At 37.5% G+C, this 25083-nt stretch overlaps 1 protein-coding gene across 2 annotated transcripts; it reads left to right on the plus strand.

The window, feature by feature from the left end:
• The first annotated feature begins 1397 nt into the window (after nucleotides 1-1397).
• LOC121426264 (ATP-dependent RNA helicase DDX42-like) lies at nucleotides 1398-24745 on the plus strand. 2 transcript variants are annotated; one of them, XM_041622501.1, is made up of 20 exons: nucleotides 1398-1473; nucleotides 2583-2754; nucleotides 3827-3995; nucleotides 4482-4571; nucleotides 5653-5814; nucleotides 6639-6743; nucleotides 7582-7701; nucleotides 8657-8764; nucleotides 9315-9383; nucleotides 10484-10612; nucleotides 12341-12440; nucleotides 13154-13201; nucleotides 15250-15347; nucleotides 15895-16069; nucleotides 16661-16762; nucleotides 18361-18462; nucleotides 19655-19779; nucleotides 21239-21457; nucleotides 22440-22678; nucleotides 23507-24745. In XM_041622501.1, exons 2-20 carry the CDS (start codon nucleotides 2603-2605, stop codon nucleotides 23997-23999), a joined length of 2805 nt encoding a protein of 934 aa, XP_041478435.1. In that variant the 5' UTR covers nucleotides 1398-1473; nucleotides 2583-2602; the 3' UTR covers nucleotides 24000-24745. The 2 variants fall into 2 exon arrangements, with proteins under 2 accessions (XP_041478435.1, XP_041478434.1); XM_041622500.1 differs by having other exon boundaries at nucleotides 1416-1473; nucleotides 2593-2754.
• The last annotated feature ends 338 nt before the right edge of the window (nucleotides 24746-25083 follow it).

Below are 25083 nucleotides of genomic sequence, written 5' to 3' on the forward strand. Positions count from 1 at the left end.
TACATCAGCGCCTCCTTTAAAAAATCGTCCCCGGGGCGATATTAAGTCATCGATGACGTCACGTTGAGGAATTAACACTCTTATCCAATACATGTATGCATGTGCATCGATGACCACATGCAAGTTCGTTCACGGAATGTTGAGAACACCTTGTATACTGAGAACCAACAATGAATCCTTTCTTTTGAGGATGGATTTTACCACCATCAAACGCATAGTTTAAAACACGAAAGTGTGACATAATTCAAATTAGATTAATCTTCCCGAATTCAAGTACTAGTAGTAGGCCTATAAAATTTTTAATTATCTTTAGTAAATTTGGTACATTATAATATTAAATGACAATTTTTAAAATGCCGAGAGCCAGCGACCGATAGGCATTTTCAACAATATATTTTTTACTGGTGTAGAATCAACGATTGTCTAGCATCCGTGAGCATTATTGGGTGATGTCCCATTGAGAATTCGTGACCTCCCCTTGATTGCAAAGCACTGAAAAATAAAATGAAAGGAGAAAGGGAAAAGTGAGAGTGTGCATTAGAGATTTGGTTTGTATCGTTTGATCGTCCTAAATGTGCACGAACGTAGCAAGCCTAGTTTTAAATACATTTTTCGGGGGGGGGGGGGGGTGGCAAGCGCGTGACAAGCCACTTGTTTTATTCACACAGTAGTGCCGACAGAACGCCTCATTAGATTTTGTCAAACCCTCCTATATAGTCCATATTTTTCAATGTGTAAGTTGTTATATAGGCCTATATTTAGAGCTACTGGTACACTTATGTAAAAGCCACCGGAGCGATTGTTTCTATACATTTATGAAGAACTTGCATGCAGAACGGAGTAAATATATTTTTCCTCATTCTTCATGAATCAATATTTTCTTATTTTATTCCATCCAAAGCTACGTTTCCATTAAAATTTTTCCTCGATGTACATGTATGAGCTTTATCATTTAACAAAATGACAATCACAAAATCTCACAGATGACCTTTATTTTATAGGTATGTGGCTTTTCCTTTTGGGGATCTAATCCCTTATGCATGAAAATCAGTTTTGTATGGAAAACCAATCTGAAACAGAATAAATGATGCCACTTTCCACATCTGCCATTGATAAAAATATTTAATTAATGACGCAGATTTTTTTGTCATCAAATTTAATTTTAAATAAAATAGAAATTTGAAGTTGTTACTATATCAAGTATAGTTTGAATACATTTCTGGAAAACAGAACAGTAAACTTTTTCAGCGTCTAAACTGACAAAGGATAGGTAGGGAATATATTTTTCTTTCGGTTTTAGTGAAACTCTGCCAAAACAAGACCCAAAAGTGTTGCTGCCCCCTACGTTTGTTAGAAACTCACATTTATTGTCGCTTGATAGCTCTGCAGTAGGCCTATGAGCTTTACATTCCGAAAGTAGCCAAAAGGAGTAGGCCTAAAGCTGGTTAATTATCACAATCAGGTGTTAAAGTAGTAAGTAATATTCAGTATTCTGTGGCATGTGAACTTCAGGGACATTATGGATTCTGTATGCTCGTAAATTATTGAAGTTAAAAAGTAAAATGTTTAAGACTGAGTTAGGTCTAGATCTAGTCCCACGCATTGATTTTTATGGGATAAGAAACGTAAAAAATTAATCGTGGCATATACTGCTGGCCACTCACACTTCTACGAGGTTAGTATGTACGCACCCAAATATTTGGTGATATATCAAGCTATCAATCTAAGTACAAGCATGACAGAGTTGTGTGAAGTAGCCAGGCGGCTTCTTAAGAGTAAAAATCAAGGAAGCAAGGTAGGCCTATTCCTATTCATTCATGTGCGTGTAGGCTGCCGAAACCTGAAACTTTCGCCCCCGAGATTTCTACTTTCCTTCTAAAAGATCTAGCCCTAAATCATGTACATGGGATAAAACTTCATTTCCGACATTTCTGTGCTATCGATTTTATTTTTAAGCAAGAATTCATCAAAAAAATGCGACAAATATTATGACAAGATGGAAGAGCCTTGCCAGTAGAGGCGCACGGCCAATATGGGAGACTCTCTCCAATAGGGAGACAATCTCCCACATTGGAGACTTGCTTTGCAAAAGGACAAAAGAAACAACACCAACAAAAGCATAATTTTTTCCACCCAAAATTTTGTCTCGCTGAGGTCAGAAGCCCATTTGTTTTGTGTGTGGATGACAACAAAAATCCTTATCAAAACAAAAGTAGACGGTGAATTTTTAAAGTAGACGGTGAAAAGGTGTAATTTTTCATGAGGAATCTGCTTATCACATTTTTATTTGCCGCCAAGGTAATCCTTTTGCCGCAAATGTAAACAAAGGAAATTAGTCTCCAAAACTGGAGACTGTCTCTGAAATTGGATACCCAAATTCTTCACAGAAGTCTCTGATATTGGAGATAATCTCCCACATTGGAGACAGTCTCCAATATTGGCCGTGCGCCTCTACTGCTTGCCCGATATTTATGCCGCCATCTTGTTTCCTATTGTTCTTCGCCAACGTTACAGTATTGTATCATTGAATAAGTTCTTCATGAATTATCTTGAATATTGGAATTTATTTTATTCTTATGTACCGAAATACAGTACAATCAATATGCATCGAGGAGGTGGAAGTGGTGGTATGTACAACCGGTTTGTACCGGCTAGCCGAGGCCGGGACAAGAAATCCCTTTACAGTAATGCCATCATGGGCTTTGATGAGCAAGACTTGGAGAAGATCAAGAAGAGACACAGGACAGAACAAGAGTAAGTGTGAAAGGGGATGGTCCCCTTACAAGGGTTCATAATAATAATAATGTGTCCATTTATATAGCGCAGTTTTTAATGCATATACTCAACTGCGACTTGATACTTGGTATCATAGTATTACCCCGGCTGTAGCTGAGCAGCCATATTAATAGGCGCTAAAGCGTTCAAGGAATAAATCCTACCGGGTACCCGTTTACCTCACCTGGGTCGAGTGCGGCACAATGTGGATTAATTTCTTGCCAGAGGAAATTACGCCATGGCTGGGATTCGAACCCACAACCCTCTGTTTCATAGTCCGAAGACTAATCCACTGGGCCACAACGCTCCACGCTCATAGACTCTCTTACAAGAATTAGAGTCTCGATGGCCCAAATTCACAAAGACGGTTTTGAAAACCATTGGTGGAACCCATTGTTTATGCAGATTTTCTGTGTCATGTACGCTCATTTACCGCGAATATTAAAAAATGTCAACTGCTGATGCGCGCTTTTGTCACAGTGCGCGAAATCGATGCCTGTTGCCATGGTTTATTACGCTATTTCATGAGTCCACTGTTTGAAGAGTGGACTCGTTAACTCAATAAAGTTGACTCATGAATAAAAAAGCCTGGATAACCACGGCAACAGGCGTCAATTATGCGAACTGTGACAAAAGTGTGCATCAGCATTGGACTTTTTTTTAATATAGGCGGTAAATTAGGGCCAATATGTGTATGAGGATTGCGACCAGAGGAAATTTTATCACCTGAAACCTTGCCACAGGGATTCGGGGGAAGGAAAACTAGTCGGCTTTCAAGACTTGAAAATCATTGAGAATATTATTTTTGAATTATTTTATTTGTCAGTGGGGAAATTTGTGCAGGGTAGGCAGGTATGATATTGCATTAAGTTCTCCCTGACCTCAGCTTTCTTTGTAAAAGTTCTCTCATATCATGTGCAGGTATTTTACAAGCCAATGACCGGGATAAGGATATAATTGTAAAGCACTTAGAGATGTTTCTCCTACGTATTATGCACTATATGAAAGCGGAATATTATCATTATTGTTATTGATTGTCTCTTTAATGCAGGTATTTTGATGCTGACAGTGATGAAGAGACTGGTGGCCCCGCCCCAAAGAAACATGATACCTTTGGAGATAGGTACAGAAACCTGTACTACGAGGAGAAAGCACCACCTAAAAAAGAAGAGAGCAGCGACGAAGAGGACCCCTTGGATGCTTTCATGGCTGGAATCAAGGTGAGATTTGATCAAGAGAGCGAGGGTGAATCCATATGAACACAGGGACACCCGCCCCCTTCCCTCTGTCCCCCCCCCCTAAAAAAAATGACATAAAATGAAGAGTCTTATTGCATAATAAATGCCCCACTTTTGGGAAATTTAGAAATGTGGTGAGGGAAAATTTGTTGGGTTTGTCACATTTTATGGAACGCAGAATATGACTATTAGAGAGATTTTTTGCTTTTCAAAAAATTTGGAGATGCTGTTTAATGTTTAAGAAAGCAATTCTGACCGAACAGGCTATTCAAATTGCCTAAATGCAGAGCATTTGATGAAGAAAGACTATTTTTCATCCCTGAATTGTGTTTGCTCTTAAAACTTGAAAGTAAGTTTTACCGCTAAAGACTGCAGTGCAATCAGTCAAATTTATATCTTATCATGCAAGTGTCAAGGTAAAAGAATGTTGTCCTAAATGACCAATCTAGCTATACCTGTTCATTTTAGGATGAATTGAGCAAGGAAGAGAAAGAGATGGAAGCAAAGAGAAACAAGAAAAAGGCAACCAGAACAGACATTGAGGAACTGGATGAAATGGTAAGAAAAAATAAACTTGTTTACAAGCATTTTATTTTTATACTAATTTAAAGAGAGAGAGAAAAACAAATCTTTGAGATTAAATGTGATGTACTTGCCAAATTGTATGTTTCACTCACTACCCCTCATTCAAAAACCTTATTTTCTTCTTTGTTTTTCCCCCTTTTTGTTGGGTTTTTGTTTTGCCTTATAATAATTTGTATGATTTGATGTGTACTATTTATATTGCAAGGAAGGTTTTTTCTTACATCAGGAGCCTGTCTTGATAAGCAATTTAGCTTCTAGCGACCCCCCCACATCTTGTAATATTATTGATTGTTATGATATGTATTTTTGTGTTTATATGAAAATGAGTGAATAACTAAATGAATAAAACATTTCAACATTTCATACATATTTCTTGACAATTTGCCTTGAGATACCTGTCCCTTCAATTGAAGTCTGCAAATATGATTCCAAGTAGTGTAGTGTCTTGTGATGCCTTCAAATTTGAATTGCAATGGAAATGTCAATCAGAATAAATGTTTTACCACATGTAATTCATTCGGTACAATGAAATTAATTAGTTTAAGTGGAAGAGCCATGGTCTAGTGGTTGTGACTCTTGCCTTGTAAACAGAGGGTCGTGTGTTCGAATCCCATCGCGGCCTATCGTCCTTTGGCAAGGCGTTAATCCACACTTTGCCACTCTCGACCCAGGTGTTAAATGGGTACCCGGTAGGATGCGAAAGCCTATGTAGTATGCCTAGCAATTGAGTCTTGGAACTCTTGTTGGAATGCTCCCCAGGGAGTGGAGAAGGTGCATACATTGTATGCGGGCATGCAAGGATCCGATGACCGGGGTAATAATATACTGTATAGTGTATTTTATCAAAATACATGTAGTGATCAAATGGTGAGCAAAGTACAATATGCTATCATGAGCAACTCAATTCTTCTTATTTGACTGGCAAAGAAAAAAGTTTTCAAAGTCTTTGAGCATTTTGAAGAAAAAGACAAAGCAGGGTTTTTGTAATTCCTATCCATTTGTATTAGGAACTATATAAATGTTGCATATTATTATTATCATTATATTTCCATAGGAAGAATATATGAAATACATGGAGGAGAACCCGGAAGCAGGCTTGAATACTCTCCCTATCAACGATGAGGATGAACCTATCGATTATGATGCTGACGGCAATCCCATAGTTCCAGAGAGGTCAAAGATCATCGACCCACTTCCTCCAGTGGATCACTCTATGGTATCCATTACATTTTCTTTATACTTTAGATGAGTAGTGCTGTAATTTCACATGTACATGTGTGGATTTGTTAAATTTGTTATTCCTTGAAATCTGGTTTCTTGGTGTTAGTTCTGATAGAATTTTTACATTATCCGCCAATTCTCACTATTTTTTTATCAAGCCTTAACTGATTGTAAACACACTTTACATCCTACATAGCTTCCATACAGATAATTATAATTTTCCCTTTAAAAATTTCTTCACATTTTCTACACATTTCTTCCCTTTTTACTCATCTAAATCAGAATTTGTGGGGACATCTGGTGAATGATAAAACTTGGGTAAACTGTGTATTGTAAATCAGCACATGTATTGTATCATTTTGAAGTCACACGTGATCAATGAAAAATATGAATTTCCTTTTTCTGTTCTGCAATTTTAAAGAAGTAAGTGAATGAAACCCAAAATCTATTTTTTTAATACCTCCATCCAAACTGTCATTTTGTGGGGGCGTTGTGGTCTAGTGGTTATGACTCTCGTCTTTCAAGCTGAGGGACGTGGGTTCGATTCAAAGCCATGGCGATTTTTATTCAGCAAGAGATTTACCCACATTGTGCTGCACTTGACCCAGGTGAGATGAATGGGCACTCGGTAGGAAGAAATTCCTTGAATTCTTAAGTGCCCGATCAAGGGAGCAGTGCTTAAGCCGGGGTAATAATAACATCATTTTAGGCAGTGCCCGCTGGGATAACAGGTTTCAGAATATAAGTGGCTACCCTGGGTAAAATATGACATATTATATATTACTATTACTATTATTGTGTCTATCAATTTTTTAACAGATTGACTATGAGCCATTCAACAAGAATTTCTACAATGAACACGAGTCTATTCAGTCTCTGAACTACTCTGTTGTGATGGAACTACGCAAGAAACTTGGGATCAAGGTAAGATAACTCTTTTCCTGTGAGAAACTTTTATGTGTAAACATTTCTCTTTAACTTTTTTTCTTTAAGCAGTATCAAACTTCATTCCCCAAGCCCATTATCCAAACCCATTCCCCGAACCTGTTATCCAAGCCCATTACATCAACCTATTGCCCAAACCTGATATCCAAGCCCATTATATCAACCTATTGCCCGAACCTGTTATCCAAGCCCATTACATCAACCTATTGCCCAAACCCTTTACACCAACCCATTACACCAAACCGTTCTCCAAACCCTTTCCCCAAACCTATTATTCAAGCCCATTATCCCAAACCCATTATATCAACCTATTGCCCAAACCCTTTACACCAACCCATTACCCTTGATCATTATCCAAACTCCTCAAGATCTATTATCAATTACATATATATTGCACTAACTACTACCAAGACATTTTGCTCAAACTCATCACCCAGTCATATTACCAAAACCTCTTGCTTAAAATTAGTTAAGCTAGTACCCAAGGTAGTACCCAAGCCCATTTAATACTAAGCTTTATTCCAGGTCTGCCACTTTTCAGACTTTTTCAACATATTTTCAATGATAGAAAACACCTTTTTCATGTAGGAAATGGGTCATTCTAGATGAATTTCAGAGTTTTTAATCAATTATAAGTGGCAACACTGTCATTAACTAAACACATCACTCAAAACCATTACATTACCTAAACACATTACCTAGGCCAATAATCATTTCCCATACTGACCAAGTATGTACATTCCCAAACCATGTCCATGCTAAACAATCATTGCTTAAAAATAACTTTTTCATCCTTTTTTGTACCTTTTCATTTCAGGTATCCGGAGCTGATCCCCCTAAACCAGCTACCAGCTTTGCTCACTTTGGTTTTGATGAACAACTCATGCATTGTATCAGGAAGTCTGACTTCTCCAGCCCCACTCCAATTCAGGCACAGGTAAAGATTTAGACAATGCATGCAGTCAATTCAATCTTTATTTCGCAAATAGGTTAAAAATACAAAGAAACATCAAATAATGTGATTAGATAATAAAATAAATTGCGTGGCTTTCCATGAAGGTTATAAGAAACCTGTAAGGCTGGATCGCCGAAACGAAACATAGTAATAACACAACAATATTAATAAAAAACAGAATTTGTGTATGGATATTGTGATGCAAGTGATATATTAATATGGACCCCTATTTATTCAGCTGAGAGGCTGCTACAAATTAAAAAAAAGTGCTATTTTCATTAATGCATTCAATATATATGATTTATTTTATTTTTTAACTGTTACTTTGATATTAGATGAGAGCAAATTATCAGTTCCAAAATATTCAACTTTGATGCATAGTAATGTTAATCATATATATATCAAATGTCCTAGTAATTTGATAGCTCCCATTGCTATGTGTCTTGTGACATCATTATAGCTAGGACAGACTGTTGGAAATGAAAAACCAAGATATTTGAATATTAAACATTGGTGAAAATGAATATCCCTGACTTCTTGCGGTGTTTCACAAAGATTTAATTATGATTTAGAGTCACACTTGAATGCCTATGCGTACGTGATATGTAACACGCAATCTTATTGATCAATACGCAGTAGTTTGCGTCCTCTTCGCATGATCTGACCAATGCAGCCATACCTTTTATACTGCACGCAACTAGGCATTTAAGTGCGACTCTAAGTCATACTTGAAACTTAGTGAATCCCCCCAGTACATGTTTCATATTTTCTTTCATATCAGGATATTACCATTGTCATGTTTGGCCATGATGTAATTCTTATATTATACAGTAAGTGTGATGTAGAAACAAATGATTACAACTTCCACAATTTGGAACACTCATGGTTATGAATATTTCTGACTTCTGCGTGTGTATTACATTTTATTTCATGTCAGGGCGTTCCCATTGCCATGTGTGGTCGTGATATTATCGGTATTGCTAAGACTGGCAGTGGGAAGACAGCTGCTTTTGTGTGGCCTATGCTGGTACACATTATGGATCAGGTATGGATGATGAATATTAGGCTTTTTCATTAGACAAAAAAAAAAGATCATTTATCAATTTCTGTGTGCTTACCACACGTTTATATTATTAATTCATCACTTGTTTTTCCATACTTTTTCTTTCAATTTATGTGGTTACCGTAGTTTTATATCATTTTACGTTTTATATATTTTTTTATGTATTTAATAAATAGTTTTATATGAGTTGTATGTATGATAATCATACAGGTACTTAATTCTAAGTTGCGTACTTACAGGTTTGACATATTACTTTCTACATTATTATTCAAAGGAACTTATAAATGGCAATTTTGCTAACGAAAACATTCTTTAGAGCACAGTATACTAGTTCCTTAACCCATAGAGCCTAAAGAACTTAGACTTAGGTTTATGAAAAATCTTCATTGAATTTCTTGTTTAATAATGGAGGTTTTTAGTGAGCCCCCCCCCCCCCCCCCCCCGTGCTGCCCCCATACAGATGTTTTCTCTCATATTGGCTGTTTTTGCAAATGTAAAACATTAATTGGTGTTTATCTCTTGAATCTTTCAGAGAGCAATCAAGAAAGGTGATGGGCCCATTGGTCTTATTTGTGCTCCTACCAGAGAACTGGCTCAACAGGTAATATGATTTGTTTGGTTTCAATTTGCATACCATTGTTGTCATAATCTATAAATGATCGTTATAAATATAATTTCTTTAAATGTCAAGATAGATATATGTCATACTTGTTTGAAGTAAGTAGAAGTGCTGTGGCTTAGTGGATAAGTCTCTGGACTTTGAACCACTAGGTCCGGGCTCAAATCCCACCGCAACACTGGCGTCTTTTGGCAAGGCATTTATCTACATTTGCCACTCTTGACCCAGGAGTAGTAAATGGGTGCGTGGTAGGAAGGAATTCCTTGAATGCTCGATGCGCCCGATGAGGGTAGCCGTGCTAAAGCCAGGGTAATAGTAAGCAGCGCTTAGAAACATTTGTATTAAGCGTTATATAAATGTTGCACTGATCCACAGCACAGATACTTACAGATATTAATTTGTTGTCATCTTCAACAACTGTATAGTTGTATTTTTACTATTTTGTGTTACATCCATGTTATCTCTGTAAAGTCACAAGGATTTGGAAAGGAAAACCTTCGGGTTACAGTTATTTAGTTAATCTTTTTCCTTTCCCGGCATCCATGTGACTCTCCTTATCCTGTTGTTTGTATATGTGTTTGATTACGCCGAATAAATAATAATAATAATTATTATTATTAATTAAGACATGTAATTTCACAATTCTATGCATTACTTGATGATAGGTCATTAGGGATGTAATTACTACTAAGAAGAAGGGCATTCGAGTTCTATGATCAAATGTGTCAACATCATGGAGTGGGGTTCTTGACGAAATAAACATCTTTTAGACTGCAATTGATGCATACGGGCATGGGAAGTCTTGCATGCGAAAAATTGAGTGGATGCAGGTGCACTTCGTTCTTAATTTGAGACGACTGTTATTCACATTCATGAGACGACTGTTTTCACATCCATGAGAGGACTGTTTTCACATTCATGATTTTGATAAGGCAGGAGGGAGAGATTGCGACATACTTCGTAGTTGCCTTGAGATGAAAGCACTATGGAGCTCTCCTTTATGTTGCGACATCCAAATATAAAACTCCATACCAAGCTTTGAATTTGATTTATGATTAGAACACCTCTTTTCCTCTTCGTAGATTTATATTGAGGTGAAGAAGTTTGGGAAGGCATACAACATCCACTGCGTCTGTGCTTACGGCGGTGGTAACATGCATGAACAACAGAGGGCATGTGACGAAGGTCCAGAGGTCATCGTTGCCACACCGGTAAGTAGATCATTTGAGTTAGCAAGTCATGTCACTTACACATAATGACATTAAGATCAAATTAATTTTGATCGTTGCCATGTGACTTACATGTCATTGAGTTTGATTGTACTCTATGCTACTCATCACATTGTTGAGCATGTAGTATAGGTATTTCAGGCATCTGCGCATGCGCACTAGACTGTTGAACAGTAATACGGTCTCGTATTCGACGGCAAGTTTTGTACAGGAGCCTATGGGATATTTGTTGGATTTTGGTTGTTTCAGGAATATGCTCTTGTATTGAACAGGCAATTGATGTTTTTAATGCATCGCTAAAACAACTCTAAATACATGTAGATAACATTTCATGAAGCTGTTTGTAAGTTATGAGTGACCTTATTAATGACTCGGCCGTCAGATGGTAAAACGGTCTATCTCGAAAATTGCTGTTCTGAGAAAAATGACTTTAAGGTTTAGAGGTTTGAGCTTTTTTATGAGACGGAAATAATGCATTTTAGAAATTGGAAAAAAAAGAAGCACAATAATAATAATAACAATGTGAACATTTGTTATGCGCTGGTATCCATCATAAAAAATGCTCATGGCGCAATAAAGAAAAGAAAAGGTAAAAGAAATAGAAAAGTAGGAACATAGAAAACCTACTAAAAATAGCAATTACCTAAAAGCTTGTGTGAATAACCAGGTTTTCAGAGAATAAACACAATAAACAAAAATAATTGAAGAATTTTTAGCTTATTTGGAGATTTAATTATGAAATAAATGAGATTTTTGTGTAGATAAACTGTTTAATCACAGCACATGTATACACTCATACTACACATAATAAGATGGTAAAATCGTCTATCTTCTAGATAGACCATTTTACCATCTTACCCCAATGCAAAACATACTTCAGCAATTTTCGAGATAGACCAGTTTACCATCTGACAGCGATGATTAAAAATTTGAATTAAGGAGGTTGAAAGGTATAAAAATAGCTTATTTTACCCCCAAATAATATTACCGACAATTGGCTAACTCAAAGATAGATCATTTTACCATAAAATTTGAAGGAAAAATACAAAAAAGTACCAAGACAGCAGAAATCATCTCTAAATCAAGAAATGATGGGATTTTCTTGATAGCACCATTGGAAAGAGTGCGCTCACATTACAAGGACAATGAATTTACCTCAAAAAGCCACATTTTCGAGCCAGAAGAAAGGATCACCAGTCGTTTGTAAAGTCACCATAACTTAGGAATAGCTTTATGAAACACCCACCAGGGATCTGTAACACAAAGGTTTGCGATCAGTTGCAAATATGAAAGAACCGCACTGATTGGTTCCTGGTCAGTATTTAAATTAGAGTGCGCATGCAACGACTATCTTGATTGGTCATCGGTATTAAGTAATTGATTGTAAACCTTTGTGCTTAGGAGCCCAGGAGTGTTTTAAGATGATACAAAAATACTGTATGTATATATATATATATATATATATATATATACAGTCAAATTGATTTGTGGGAATCTGTCTGTAGTGGCAACCTGTCTTTAGTGGCCACCAATATTGTCCCCATATGAAAGGAATATGTGTTGAAGAACTTGTCTCCAGTCGTCACTTTTTTCTTCTTTTTTTGGTAGCCTTAATAGACAGGTCTGGCTGTAGATGGAATGACATGATGATTCTTCTGCAATGAGAGGATTAATCATTGTTTGATTTTATGATTGTCTTTTTTTTTTCAGGGGCGTTTGATTGATCTAGTAAAGAAGAAAGCTACAAACCTACGTAGAGTATCATATCTTGTGTTTGATGAGGCTGATAGGATGTTTGATATGGGCTTTGGTAAGTTGTTTATTTTTTAAATACCCTATACTTCTGTGAGATTTCATTGGCCTATTTCATATTGGACTTATCATCATGATTATTACCATGGTGACGGAGTACACCAGCCAAACAAAATCAAGTTCGCCATTGTTGTTGCATTGATCAGTCTTTACGAAAGAGCTTCATAATTATGTGTATTATGATTTCTTACATAATGATATGATAAACAAGATATCATACTGTATAGATTTATTATCTGTTATACTATGTTATTCTTTATTAGCATATTTTTAATAATAATAATTAATCAGTGATGCCCCTTATTATACTAAATTCTTAATACAGATTGAATAAAAAAAAATTGACTGCAATAATAATGATGATGATGACAATAATGTTAATAATAATAGCGGCATATTTACCCAGGGTAGCCACTTCAGTTCTGAAAACTGTTCTCCCAACAGGCCCTGCTATTACAACCCCGGCTTTAGCTCGGATGCCTAGGCACTCAAGCATTCAAGGAATTAATCCTGCCGGGTACCCATTCACCTCTCCTGGGTCAAATGCAGAATAGTGTGGATGAATTTCTTGCTGAAGAAAAACACGCCATGGCTGGGATTCGAACCCACAACCCTCTGTTTGATAGGCAAGCGGCAACGGGTTACTCTTGATGATTTTCAGACTTTTTTTTTTAAAGCCTAACCAATTTTTTTTTTCTTTCTCTCCATCAGAACCTCAAGTGCGGTCCATAGCCAACCATGTAAGACCTGACAGACAAAGTAAGTTATGCTGAATATTATTCAAGTTTACTGTTGAATTTCTTATACAACAGAAGTCTTGTTCAATGCAGTGCACAGGATCTAGTATTGGTGTTGGAAGTCTCCACATCATTGCTATCATAATAATAATAATAATTATATTTGCTTATATAGCGCTTAATACTTACTTTCTAAGAAGTCTCTAAGCGCTGTACAGTATATGCAGCATAATTACCCTGGCTTTAGCAGTGCAGCTGTTACGCACGCTGCGTTTCAAGGAATAAATTCCTGCCAGGTACCCATTTACCTCACCTGGGTTGAGTGCAGCACATTGTGGATCAATTTCTTGCTGAAGGAAATTACGCCATGGTTGGGATTTGAACCCACGACCCTCTGTTTCAGAGTCCGGAGACTTATCCACTGGGCCACAACGCTCCACATATTGATTTTGTTCATGTTTTATTGATTTCCATTTTATGAAGGTACATGTAGGGTAGCCCATTAAACTGTCAAACTGAATTACAAATTGGCCCTGCATATTAGTGATTTTGATTATATAATTCCAGATTGTTGCTATTGTATTGATTTTGTTCATGGTTTTTGTCTCACCTGCATAGCAGAGTGAGACTATAGGCGCCGCTTTTCCGACGGCGACGGCGGCGGCGGCGGCATCAACATCAAATCTTAACCTGAGGTTAAGTTTTTGAAATGACATCATAACGTAGAAAGTATATGGACCTAGTTCATGAAACTTGGCCATAAGGTTAATCAAGTATTACTGAACATCCTATTAGAGTTTCATGTCACATGACCAAGGTCAAAGGTCATTTAGGGTCAATGAACTTAGACCATGTTGGAGGAATCAACATCGAAATCTTAACCTGAGGTTAAGTTTTTGAAATGTCATCATAACTTAGAAAATATATGGACCTAGTTCATGAAACTTGGACATAAGGTTAATCAAGTATCACTGAACATCCTGCATGAGTTTCACGTCACATGACCAAGGTCAAAGGTCATTTAGGGTCAATGAACTTTGGCCGAATTGGGGATATCTGTTGAATTCCCATCATAACTTTGAAAGTTTATGGATCTGATTCATGAAACTTGGACATAATAGTAACCAAGCATCACTGAACATTTTGTGCAAGTTTCAGGTCTCATGATTAAGGTCAAAGGTCATTTAGGGTCAATGAACTTTGGCCGAATTGTGGGTATCTGTTGAATTACCATCATAACTTTGAAAGTTTATTGATCTAGTTCATTAAACTTGGACATTAAAGTAATCAAGTATCACTGAACATCCTGTGCGCGTTTCAGGTCACATGACCAAGGTCAAAGGTCAATGAACTTTGGCCGAATTGGGTTATCTGTTGAATTACCAACATAACTTTGAAAGTTTATGGATCTGATTCATGAAACTTGTACATCAAGTATCACTGAACATCCTGTGCGAGTTTCAGGTCACATGATCAAGGTCAAAGGTCATGTAAGGTCAATGAACTTTGGCCATGTTGGGTTTTTTTGTTGAATAACCATCATATCTCTGTAAGTTTATTGGTCTAGTTCATAAAAAGTGGACATAAGAGTAATCATGTATCACTAAACATCTTGTGCGAGTTAGAGTAGTTTTCAAGGTCAGCACTGCTGCTATATTGAACTGCGTGATGCAGGTGAGACGGCCAGAGGCATGCCACTTGTATTGATTTCCATTTTATATTTTCATATTGACTAGAAAACAGAAAAAATTCATGTCAGGAGATTCCTTAATAAAAGGGGTCGAACGTGCCTATGTTATGGAACTACCCTATAAACAATCCAATCCGATTCATAGAGTATTTTGTATATCGCCTTTTCATTTTAGTTAAAGGTGCCTCACAATTTATTTAACTAGGTATACATGTTGGCCACCCAACAATGATAACATTTTAGAAGAGACCAGTTGAGCAATAGAAATGGTCAAAGGCCATCATAATGGTCTTTAGTGAAAAATAAAATCATCTACATGTATGCTTGATTTTTTTCCTGATTTTTTTCTGATCTGTGGGTTTTTTTGTTGATTGTTTCAGCTCTTCTCTTCAGTGCTACATTCAGGAAGAAGGTAGAACGCCTTGCCCGAGATATCCTGACAGATCCCATCAGAGTTATACAGGGAGATATTGGAGAGGTGAACTTCTCTCACTACACCATTTCCAATGCTATGTGGATGTTCAATTTCATTCATTCACATCCATATATTCTAACAAATATATATATTCTTTTTTATGTTTTTTTTTACTCTTTTCTTTCTGTTAAGATAAATTCCATTTGTGGTAATTATCACAAAGTATATTTCTCCCAACAGAATTCAGTTCACTTCATGTCACAATTTATTCACTTCTAATTTTTCTTATTTACAACATTGATACAGTAAATTAAAATATGTTTCCATCATTATGAAGGTCAAACAAAATTATCATTAAGTGTTTGCATTAATGAATGTCAAGTGCCAATTTAATATGGTAGAAATGAACAATTGGTCAGTAATTAGCCAATATGCAAGGCAGTCTATTGCAACCCCTTTGAAACCTTATTTTGTTTTATGCTTTGCATGTGTGTTATCTAGGACTTGCTTCATATCACATTTACTCAATCTTTTATAAATTTAATTTATATGTGTGTTTTTACGAAATAGAATTGAATGATTTATGTAGTGTATGTGTTTCTGTGTGCAGGCCAACCAAGATGTAACCCAGGTTGTAGAAATCTTCAGTGATCAAACCAAGAAGTTTCCGTGGCTCCTTGCTCGGCTGGTTCGCTTCACCACAGAGGGCAGTGTTCTGATTTTTGTAACAAAGAAAATCAATGCAGAAGAACTGGCCACTAGCCTCAAGAGAAAAGATTTTGAAGGTAAGGGGAGCAAGGAGTTTGGAAGATAATGACTAATTACTCATTAATTGTCAAAATGCATAATTAGGCAAGGTTTGAAGAAATCTTTTGCGCTTAAGTTTTTTTCCCATGTACACAATATTATCGGAATATTGTGGCCATTTGGTTTGCAAAATCTAAAATCTTCTTTTAATCTGAAACTTCAATCATGATAGAGATGATGAAGAAGACGATCATATTCTGTATTATCCTTGAAGTAATTGAGGCCTTGTTTGATAAGGCTTAATTTCAGTAGCAATTTACAAGCAACCAAAATGCTGTAATGTGAATTTGCCATAAATTTCAATAATTTTTCATGTGATAACCGGTATTGGCTCCTACATTTCAGAAATGTTTATTTTGTTAAATGACTCACTATGGAACATGGCAAATCTGATTAGGAGCCTTCTGACCAAGAAAAATTTAGTATTCAGTGGATTATGCAATAAATCTGGTGTGGTGCTATGTCAGTGATCCTTTGCTATGCATACTGGAAGCACTTCCCCAAAGGAACATCATATAAAACACCACCAAACTTATTGGTTTCAAATTTTACGATGTTTTTATTTGCAGTTGGTTTGCTTCATGGAGATATGAACCAGCTGGAGAGGAATGAAGTCATTACATCTTTCAAGAGGAGGGCTATACCAATCCTAGTTGCAACGGATGTAGCAGGTAAGTTAGAGGTAGAATCAATGGATAGGTGTGCAAGGGACTGGTAGGCTTTAAAAAGAGTACCGGTTCATTGGAAGATAAGAAAGACATACAGAAAGATGTGGGGAAAGATTGGGAGGAGACTGATACCAATGCTGGTAGCAACAGATGTAAGAGGTAGGAAATATACGTTTAACCCTATCTAGCCCGGGGTATTTTGGGAGTTCATATGGCCGGGGGGGGGCCTCCCAGGCCCCCCCCCCTAAGATCTCGGCCGTCGACCGCGCGATCACGCCGAAAATTGGCATGCTGGTTGCCTGGGACATAATCTCCAAGATTGTATAGTAATTTTTTTCGTGGGAGTCGCTATTAAGTGATTATGCTAATTTATGCGTAATTAGTATGCGAAATCATACTTTATCCTCTAACTCCCTAAATAAAGCTCCAAATGTACTAATTTTTGGTATAGAAACTCTTTGTGGTGTTCTTAGCAAGTGTACATTGCGATATCAAATTGCGATATCAAATCATTTTCTTATGTATTTTATTGTTTTTTGCAATTTCTTATGTATTTCTTTGTTTTTTGACCTTTTGTTTTTCATTGTTTTTTCAATGAAATTTGTTGGGGACTCTTCTGTGATCATAAAAAGCATAAAATAAATACATTTAGAGCAGCAAAACTAAAAATAATCATACATTTATGAATTTTGGTTGAAAACACTATTTGCATTGACTTTGTACACGAAATCACGTTTTTGAGCAATTTTCGGTCTGACATGCACTTACATAATGTTGCGTAATTTCGGAACCACGTACCCGGAGGACGCAAAGTTGGTCTCAAAAGTTGCGCAAGACTTGAAAGTAAAAAGTCAGCAAGTGGCGCGGTCAAAAAATTTCGCGCGGCGAAAATATTGCGCGATTTGTTGAGGGGGGGGGCCTCCGAGGCCCCCCCCCCGGCCTAGATAGGGTTAAACAGCTAGCCATCAGACATTGCATACATGTATGCTGGCCGAGGTTACATTTCTGTGACCTTGAGCCAGAATCAGGATTGAAAACACAAACAAATCAAGGTAATTGCAGAATCAGGGTTTACTTGACCCTCTCGCCAACGCCGTTTCCCCCCTCATTTCAAGCCTAGCCAGTGCGCATCATGGTGCCCAGTTTGACCCAGGAATTATAGGTCAACTGCCAAGTGGGTTTAATTGGAAATGATTCACTACATCGATTTTCAATACATGTGCACGGCTACTGTGTGTACCAAAAGCGGAGAATACCAATGGCAGCGTGCAGTATGGCATAGACACGGAAGTAGGCCGATACGATGACGTCTTAGAATCATGATTCAAGTCACCGTAACATTCAGTCGACCTTTTTTTAACTAGATTCTGCAGAAACGTGTTTCCAAACACCCCTTTTTCTGTGTTTCATGTTTTTTATTTGAAAAATGATTACTTTTACTTTTGACTAGACGCAATCATGATTCTGCAGAATCATATATTGAATAATGATTCTAGGGTAAAAAAGTGGCACATAAATGCACCCTACGTTGCGGCAAACCCCTTTTAGACTCTATTAGTTTACCCTAAGTAATTATCTTTCTTTTCTTTCTTTCATGACAGCGCGAGGTCTTGATATCCCGTCAATCAAGAATGTTGTCAACTATGACGTAGCTAGAGACATTGATACTCATACACATAGGATAGGAAGAACTGGACGTGCAGGTAAAGAAACTTTTCTTTTATTATGTCTTTATCTATTTCCCCCCAATTTCACTTCACCTTAATAACTACTAAAGTCATGAAAATTCGAGAGCATGAACTATTGATGAATAAATTCCTAATAAATATTTTCACCACCTTGAAATCAAAAGAAATTTTGTCATTGTTTATGTCCCCATTTCAATTTATTTTTTCATTGTGAATTGGCTAATATTTATCAAATTTTGAAATTGTATTCATTTACATATTTTTTGCATTCTAAATTTAATGATTTCTTATTTACACTTGCTCTTTAAAAACTTATTTGTGTACATCCAAATTTTTACATGTACCCGTGTTAATTCTAATTGTTGCTTTTACCCATGTATGACTTGTGAACATTGTATAGTAAACATGCTAATTTCAGTCTCTTGGCTGTGTAATATGTATTTGTTTTATACGAAATAAAGCATGATTGAATTGAATTTTGCATTAAGCACAAAGTGGAGATGACTCATGTCGAGGCGGTCCTGTGTATAGGAGTTAGGATGTACATAATTGCCCATATAAAAAAGAAATGCCATTAGTTGCAGTAAACACTGATTTCACGAGAAAGTCTGTAAAACCAGGCTTAATTGTCAGAATATTATCGAGGATCAAGATCTGGTACAGTTACATAAGCTGAACTTTGTGAAATCTTAAAATCTATGCTGAAAAATGTTCACAATGAAGATCACCAACATAGAGAGGCACACGTGGGACAGTGTATTAATATTGCTGGAATAAAGACCCGACGGAAGTGACCGAATCCGGGCTTATTTTGCTTATTTTTCAGCAATAAACCCTTTTTTTCCAGAATCCTTTGGCACATATTTTTAATCATACAAACAGACACTTGGGTGGTCATCATATCAGATTCTGTCAAAAGTCATTTTGAGATCGTTACCAAAACTGGAATTTATCTTTAAATCAAAGAAGAAAAATTTCAGGTGACTCCTATAGGACCCACTATACTTCCATAGGATGTTAGGCAGAACCATAATATTGCATGGTAGCATTGATGGATCCATAAACATTGTTCAGATGTGCTTTGTGTTGTCTATTTGCACAAGACATTTTAGGAGATGTAGACTATTTATAGAGCTCCTATAGGGACTTGGTATAGATTATGCATCAAGAGGAACTATTTTTTTTCATTACTACATTTCTGTTTTAGGTGAGAAGGGAACAGCCTACACACTCATCCTGAAGAAAGAAAACCAGTTTGCCGGTGACCTTGTCCGGAACTTAGAGGGCGCCGATCAAGCCGTGCCCAAATCACTCCTAGATCTTGCCATGCAGGTATGAGAACATATTGGATATCACACTTACAGTGGAAATGGGGAAATTACCTGTTCAGGTGGTGACACATTATATCAGGGTTCCTAGCCCATCAGGGAAATCGGGGAAAATTATTTTACTTTTTTTCCAGTCAGGGAATAATCAGGGAATTTGAAAAAAAATACTTGATATCAGGGAAAAATGCCTCAAATGAGGGAAAAATCTGGGAATTGATGGTTGTCAGTCGGACTCTGTTCCATCCAGTAAATAACTGGTTATGGTGGTACTTATGGTGGTAATTAGTTTTAACATTGTTGTTTTTATACTGAAGATATATGTAATTCTCTGCAGCAACTTAGAAAACATGTGAAAATGGGAATGGGGTTTAAATGATTATCAGGGAATTTTGTAACTTCATCCGGGAAAAATCAGAAAAATCAGGGAATTTTGTTTTCTTGAAAAGCTGTGAACCCAGTTTACGCTCCTGCAACATTTGCTTTGGTCATAAGTGTTGATCTTTTGGTGTTTGTGTTACATACAATGGAGGTTTGAAAAGTCCTCCAGAAGATGTTCAGCTGTTGATATTTTTATCTGGGTCTTTTGTTTAAACTCAGAATAGGTTTTGGAGCTATGGAATGCAATCTAAATTGTGCTTTCATCACCAATACCAGATTTGAAATCAATCAATATCTCAGAGAGCATAGGGTTAGCGTTAGGATTGGGATAGGGTTTTTTGGATCACAATGTATAAATTAGGATTAGAGTTTAATTATTTTTGATGTTAGGTTTTATGTTTTGGTAATCATGCAGATTGTCCATTGGGGCAATTGTCACTGAAGCAAATATCATGGAACCATTCAGGTGTTTCATTTCATATGCAGAGCAAATCGTAATTGTCCTCTGTGATACTTGTTTCATAAATGGGAAGGATTCTCAATATTACCTTGTGTAAGTGTGACTAGAAATTCTCAAAGTTAAAATACAAGAAAATTCTTTCCATGTTTATGTTTGGTCCCAGACACTTGTTCCTTTGTGAAGTGGAACTGCATGTACCCGTCTTTTTCTTAGTCAGTGAATTTCTGATATCTAAATAATTATGAAATCATCGTGCTATTTGAAATTACTCAATTGTTTGAATTTTGTTGATATAAGAACTAAGCTTTCCTTTAAAACAACATCTTCGTCAGATTTTTTGGGAAGTTAATACCAGTAGGAATTTGACCCAGAAACGAAAAAGTAGAATGCTGTGTTTTGATTTCTCCCTTTCTCTTTTCATGTATCTCCCTTCGGATGGTCCAACAAATCAGTATACTTTTTAAGGGGATTGCAACTATTCCTTTTTAGAATTAGAAATTTTTAGAAATAGGTAATTATCATTTCATGAAAGTCCTGCATATAGCGGGTTGGACAAACACATTTTATGAAACGACCTCAAGCTCAAGACTGACTGATTTTACTTGATTTTTGTTTGTTTATTCAGAATCCCTACTTCAAGAAGTCCCGTTACCGGGCGGGCAAGGGGAAACGTCTCAACATCGGAGGCGGTGGCCTTGGTTACCGTGAGCGGCCGTCAGGAGGGGGAAGCAGCGGAGGAGGGTCGTCCATGGAATTCCTCGGTTCCTCTGACGGTGACGAAGGAGATAGAGGTGTAGGGAGTCTTTATGCCAACAGACTTCATGCTATGAAGAGTGCTTTCTCTGTAAGTATAGGCCTACCTTAATATCCACCATAAAAGTGTTTAATGTAGGTGTGTTGTGGTCCAGTGGACAAGTCTCTTGATTTTGAATCACAAGGTTCAGGGTCCAGTTACTGCCACAGCACTTATGTCCATGGTCAAGACATTAATCTCTATTTGCCACACTCGACCCGGGTAAGGTAAATGGGTATGTGGGTGTTTCATAAAGCTGTTCTTAAAGTTACGCATGACTGGAACATGTTCTTAGGTCATAAATCAATTATACAGGGATATCATTTAGCACAAGAAAGGATCACCAGTCATGCATTAAGCTTTATGAAACACCCACCAGGAGTAAGTAATTCCTTGAAATGCCTGCATGTCGTATGAAAGCTTTCTGGGCGAAGCTAGGTTAGAATAAAAGTGCATGGTAGAGCATAGATGAGAACTTCACATGCACTATACAAGACATGAAATTGTTATTTATTAGATGACAAAGAGGATCCCAATGATACGATTGGTTGGGCATGCACATGATCAGTCATGTATTTTGCCTAAACCGTGAAGAAGTACTCTCCCCAAAAGCGTACACGCTGTCCTGGAGAGGGTTGTGCTGTGTCAGGTGCTGCCAGTGCTTCAGGTGATGTGGTGATCCTGTGGTGGTATTCTTGGTGCACTATATACAGTGTGCTAGGTGCAGCGTGCGGGTGGTGCCTAATGTGTAAGCAAAACGATACCCGATCATGATTTTAGATGAGGATCAAAGAAAAAGCATCCACATGATAAAACCACATGATAATCTTATAAAACACATATTTACACATTTTGTTTGGGCATTAGAATGATTTCCCATCATTGTTACCTGTGAAACGGTCTGAACAATCCTAAGGTGCCTTGTGTGTGTAATTTCCTACTATTCAATGTCATTGATGATGCATATTATTTATACACTGAACAGTACCTGTATTACAATGTAAATTCTTTCTTTGATTTTTTTTCTTCCCAGAACCAGTTCAAGTCTCATTTTGTGGCTTCCAGCTCCTCCCCGTCCACGTCCAACCTGTCGTTCCGAACCCCGACCCAGTTTGAACCTGCCAGTAACGTGGGAGGGGGAGCCCCCAAGGCCCCACCTGCCCAGGCCTACAAGCACCCCACCCCTACCCCTCAGGGTGGGGCGTACATCAGTAGTAGTCAAGTCAGTAGCAGCACCGGTGGATATCACTCTGCTACCGCCCCCATGGTCCGGTAAGTTGATGCTATAGCTAGAGGTCAGAGTATGATTTTGGTGTCCTTGAAATGAACCAGTTGCATTAATGGCTCAACATTGAATAAAGGCTTTCATGAGGTTGAGGTTGTAGTTAATGATGCTATTTTCCTGTTTACATCAATATGACATGTTAGATCCGGGGGGTGCTTCATGAAAGTAGTCAGCGCTGACTAAATTGTCAGAGCTGACAATTTCAGTGAAATCCTTGGTTTTGATTGGCTGAAAGGTATTAACCTCTGACTGTTACCATGGTAACTGTCAGAGAAAGTCAAGTTCATTGCTGTGAACTTCATGAAACTGTCCCCTGAACCGACATGTATATGTGCAACCTTCACTTCAAGATTTGTCTTGACTTTTTTTTCGTTCTGATGAAAAGTTGCAATGTTCTAATAAAATCATGGCATAAAGTGGGGTAGATGTTGTTGTAATAAATGACACTATACATGTACATCAAATGTGATAATTTCCATTTTTTCATCAATATTACATGTTAGATCTGACCTCCTATATTTTCAACATTCAATCAATGGATGATTGGTCTTGATATATTTTTTAGTTCTTCTGAAAAGCTGTTATGTTCTCATGGCATAGGGAAGTAGGAATGGAATAAAATGGAGGTTGGATGTATATGTGGTTGTTACTGTTACTACCCGAATTCAAAATATGAGATATATAATTATTATGTACATTTCTAGAACTTAGCACCACCTGTAATATTATGTGTGGATTGAAATCTTCTCAGGGCCCTGTAACATGATAGATACAGTTTATTATCAATCATATATCACTTTTTGTTGTACCTCCAGAACCTACACGCCAGGTGCCTCCGCCTCCTATGCACCATCAGCGACGTCACCGTCATCATCACAAGGGAACGAGGCGTCCGGTCACGAGAGAGGTTCAAGCGTCAGCTTCGGGCACATCCGCAGATCCAACATGGGCCGCGATCGCAGCTCAGGAGGGGGTCATGGGGACCGACGGCACAGCAGCAGCAGCGACGGACGGGATCATCATCGAGAGGATAGATCTGAGAGAGGTCGCGAAGATGACGATGGGTCAGAGGTCAAAGTTGAACAGGAAGGGGATGTTGAAATCCCCGATGGGTCAACGAAAGAGGGCAATGACCACGGGTGGACTCTGAGAGGGGTTAACTTCGGGGTTGGAAGTGAAACCGCTGGGTTACATGGTAGCATGGTCAGTAGTAGCAGTATCAGTAGCAGCTCATCGGCTGGTAGCTCAACAGGCGGAAGTTCTGCTGAACAGACGAAACCCAAACGAAAGAGTCGTTGGGATACATAAGAAGCGCAGAGTTATTTCATGTCATTTCTTGTGTGTATGTATTCTATTATACCTAGTTATATTATTGTACAGGTTTTTGATTATGAAATTCCATGACCCTGATGTGAACATAACATCAATGGGGTGATTCACTAGCTGTTTGGGAAGCTATGAACAACCTTATGAATTACTTAATATGAAGTGCCAATATGTGAACCCAAATTGTTTTTCTTTTGACCAGGTATGAATTTTCTTGATGTTTACTTTTAAATTCTGTAATTGTATCTCGGAGTAAAAGGTAACTTTTGGATGATACCTAACTCGAGTTTTGGGGGCTTTTAGGCATATAGGTTCATTTTCAGGAAAAGGTCACAATACATGAAAATCTCAATTAAACCATCTTGCAACCCACAGTCCGATACCCTCCCCAGAGTGAACTCAAATGAAAATCTGCACAATGCATCAATTTTCAGTGACCAGCAACTCCCTGATCCGAAAATGTTGATATTAAAATGTTTTGTTACGGATTTTAATGTTATGGAAGTTTACAAACAAGTTCACATTTTCAAGCCAAAGCGTCACTATCCATTAAGCACATAGCTGTTTTAAACGCCACAGATTGTATAACAGTCGTTAATGTTTTTGGTGTTTGAAATTCGCATGCGTTTTCAAGATAAAGCATCACTGGCCATTTTCACCAATAATAATAATGGGCATTTGTATAGCGCCATCTATCTAGAAATATTCTATTCCGAGGCGCGCTGTTATTATTACCCCGGCTTTAGCTCGAGCTGCCTTTCAGCGCTCATGCATTCAAGGAATTAATCCTGCCGGGTACCCATTCACCTCACTTGGGTCGAGTGCAGCACAATGTGGATAAGTTTCTTGCTGAAGGAAATTACGCCATGGCTGGGATTTGAACCCACGACCCTCTGTTTCAAAGTCAGAAGACTTATCCACTGGGCCACAACGCTCCACGGATCATGTGGAGCAGTAGGGTATCCATCCATGGTTTTGTTCGAACAAAATCAACTGAAACAGTATATGAATGAAAATCAAATTATTTTGTAATGGATGTTACTGTTACGAATGTTAACAGTTATTG

Source organism: Lytechinus variegatus, chromosome 13 (genome assembly GCF_018143015.1).
Source record: "Lytechinus variegatus isolate NC3 chromosome 13, Lvar_3.0, whole genome shotgun sequence".
In the NCBI taxonomy this organism is placed as follows: domain Eukaryota; kingdom Metazoa; phylum Echinodermata; class Echinoidea; order Temnopleuroida; family Toxopneustidae; genus Lytechinus; species Lytechinus variegatus.